The 2,354-nt window shown below is 50.6% G+C and overlaps 1 protein-coding gene across 1 annotated transcript in view; it reads left to right on the top strand.

Annotated features, from left to right (window-relative positions):
• The first annotated feature begins 301 nt into the window (after positions 1-301).
• The window catches only part of LOC104464283 (exocyst complex component 1-like), a 4,595-nt gene continuing 2,542 nt past the window's right edge, over positions 302-2,354 (top strand). The window contains exons 1-4 of the mRNA XM_010076941.1: positions 302-451; positions 671-781; positions 1,122-1,192; positions 1,754-1,994. Coding sequence (XP_010075243.1) covers positions 302-451; positions 671-781; positions 1,122-1,192; positions 1,754-1,994 — 573 coding nt within the window. The remainder of the gene's footprint in view (positions 452-670; positions 782-1,121; positions 1,193-1,753; positions 1,995-2,354) is intronic.

Raw genomic sequence — 2,354 nt, 5'->3', positions numbered from 1 at the left:
ATGCTCTTATCACCTAGGATTTTTCACTCCCCAGTCCTCAAGATTTAGTACTAAGCACTAAATATCAAAGCAGTAAGCATCACAGACCATGAAATAAAAAGAGTGAAAAAGAGAGAAACAGATGAGAAGGCAGATAAAAAAAATCAGAGGAAAAGGCCAACTCACACATAAGACAAGATGTGAGAGGAGACATTTAAATCTGTTAAAATGATCAAAAGAGCTGGAGAAGGCAAGAGGGATGGGGATGTCTGACCACGTACCGCTGTTAAAATGATCAAAAGAGCTGGAGAAGCCAAGAGGGATGGGGATGTCTGACCATGTACCAACACACCACGCAGGTCTTCAGGAAAGCTTGGAGAAGCCGCTGGGGAGCAGGCAGCAGCCTCGCTGGAGCCTCCCCGGGAGCAGAGAAGGCCAGGAGGACATACCGGCCAAAGGCAGCGTCAGCAAGGTACAGAGCTGACGTTCCCTAAAGGGTTCCTGTGTACCATGGGGGCTGTGCTGGTGCTGGAGCCCATCCCACTGTCCTTTCCCTAGTGCTGCCTGCCTGGAGCAGAAGCAGAGATGTTCCGTGCTGCTGACCTGGCTTAGATGTCACTTCAGGTGGACATGGACATCTACCCTGGTGTGCTAGAAGGGTTTTCTAACATGCCTGATGGTTTCCCAGCAGATGTTGGAGCAGGTGCTGAGAGAGCTGCAACCCCTTTGCACCACGGAGCAGCAGTTCATCGAGAAATTCTTCCAGCTGAGCCAGGATGCTGCAGACCTGCCGGTGCTGGAGGTAAGTGTGAGGACTGTGTCCTCTCCAGTCATCCTTCCAGCTTGGTACGAGCCTCAGCAGGCACAGCGGGGTGGTCACTCGCCTCTATCAGACACCCAAGCTCTCCTGGGCTCTTGTCCTCCAGCAACCATCAGCGGTTGCAGTAGTGGGGAAGCTGAAGAGCTCCTGATGACAGAGGAGAATTGAATTGAACTTAATTGATAGATCCAGGAAAATCTTGGGATGTCTAAGCATCAAACACAGGACTTCAACATGAGGCAGCAGAAATGAAACCCAGATCTCAAGTCTCCCTCTCTGGAGGGCAAACAAATCATCATTTCCATCCCATTCTGTCTTTCAGGCATCTGCCACTAAGGGAGGAGAGAACGTGGCATCTCCAGAGGACCCTCCGTGCACCAAGCCTCGGAGCCAGTACGTGGGTGATGAGACAGAGCTGGCTGCTCTGACAGGGGCACGGTCCCCCCAGGAGCTGATGGAGGGATATTTATTTTTTTTTTTCCTCTCTTGACCATCCTGATGTCAGCTAAGTGGTCTCAGGTTTGATCCCCAGACAGCAAAAAAACAGGAGGCATCGTGCAGAGAGGCTGAGCAGAGCCTCTCCCCAACAGAGTGTCCCTGCTTCAGGGTGGACCAGACCGCAAGGTTTGTTTCATGGAGAACCCTGGTTTGATGGGTTTTATTTCCTTATTAGCAATGTCATGAAGTGCAAACGTGCTATGGAACAGAAATCTGATTAGAAATGTCAGAATAAAAACACTGACATTTTTTCATCTGGCTGGAAAACCAGGATGTTTTAACCTCCTCCCACAAACAGAGATGGTGCAGAGCTGAAGGATGACCCAAGCATAAACAGGCTCCACTCTGACATGGGAGGCTTCAATTCTTCCTTTAGCTTTGCCCTCCCCTCTGCAGCCAGCCACAGGGCCAGTGACCCTCCCTGTTTAATTGCTTACATTTTCTTATTTTTTTAAGACTGGAAGAACCTACCAGTCAGCTGCTGAGTGAGATCTTCAGTTGCCTGGAACCGGAGCTGAGAGGATTTCTAGATGTCTGCAGCAAGGTCCACCCATTTGGCTGCGTGCAGGTCCTGCTGACCTTGAGTGATTCCATCTTTGAGATGTGGGGCTCTTCCTCAGCTCTCCCCTCGTCCTTCCTTAACACCATCCTGGGCAACGTGCTGCTCCTGGCCAAGAGTACCTTCAACAAATGCATTGTGAGTGTCAGTAGGAGTACGCCCAAGTAGACCTGAGTGATGTTTGACCTCCTCCAGAACCTTCTGAGCTTCTCAATTGAAGGCAATACTGGTTTATATCAGGCAGGGATCTATCTGTTTGGTTTTGGGAGGACTAGACCCTCATTGCATCAACAATTGTGTCTGTGTGAGGGAGGTGGGACGCAACAAACCCAAGTGCCATCTGTGCCTCCTCTTACCAGGATGGTCAAACCAAAGGGGTTTCTCCCATGGAGAGTACTGGGAGGCTGTGGGAGCAACAGCAGCATGTCAGATGGTTGGAGCCAAGTTCTCCTGTGGGCACAGGAGGACATGCTGCAGGACCAAGCAGCCAGGAAGGGA

This window comes from Pterocles gutturalis, unplaced genomic scaffold, assembly GCF_000699245.1.
Source record: "Pterocles gutturalis isolate BGI_N339 unplaced genomic scaffold, ASM69924v1 scaffold11493, whole genome shotgun sequence".
In the NCBI taxonomy this organism is placed as follows: Eukaryota; Metazoa; Chordata; class Aves; order Pterocliformes; family Pteroclidae; genus Pterocles; species Pterocles gutturalis.
This window is presented reverse-complemented; position numbering and strand designations above follow the sequence as displayed.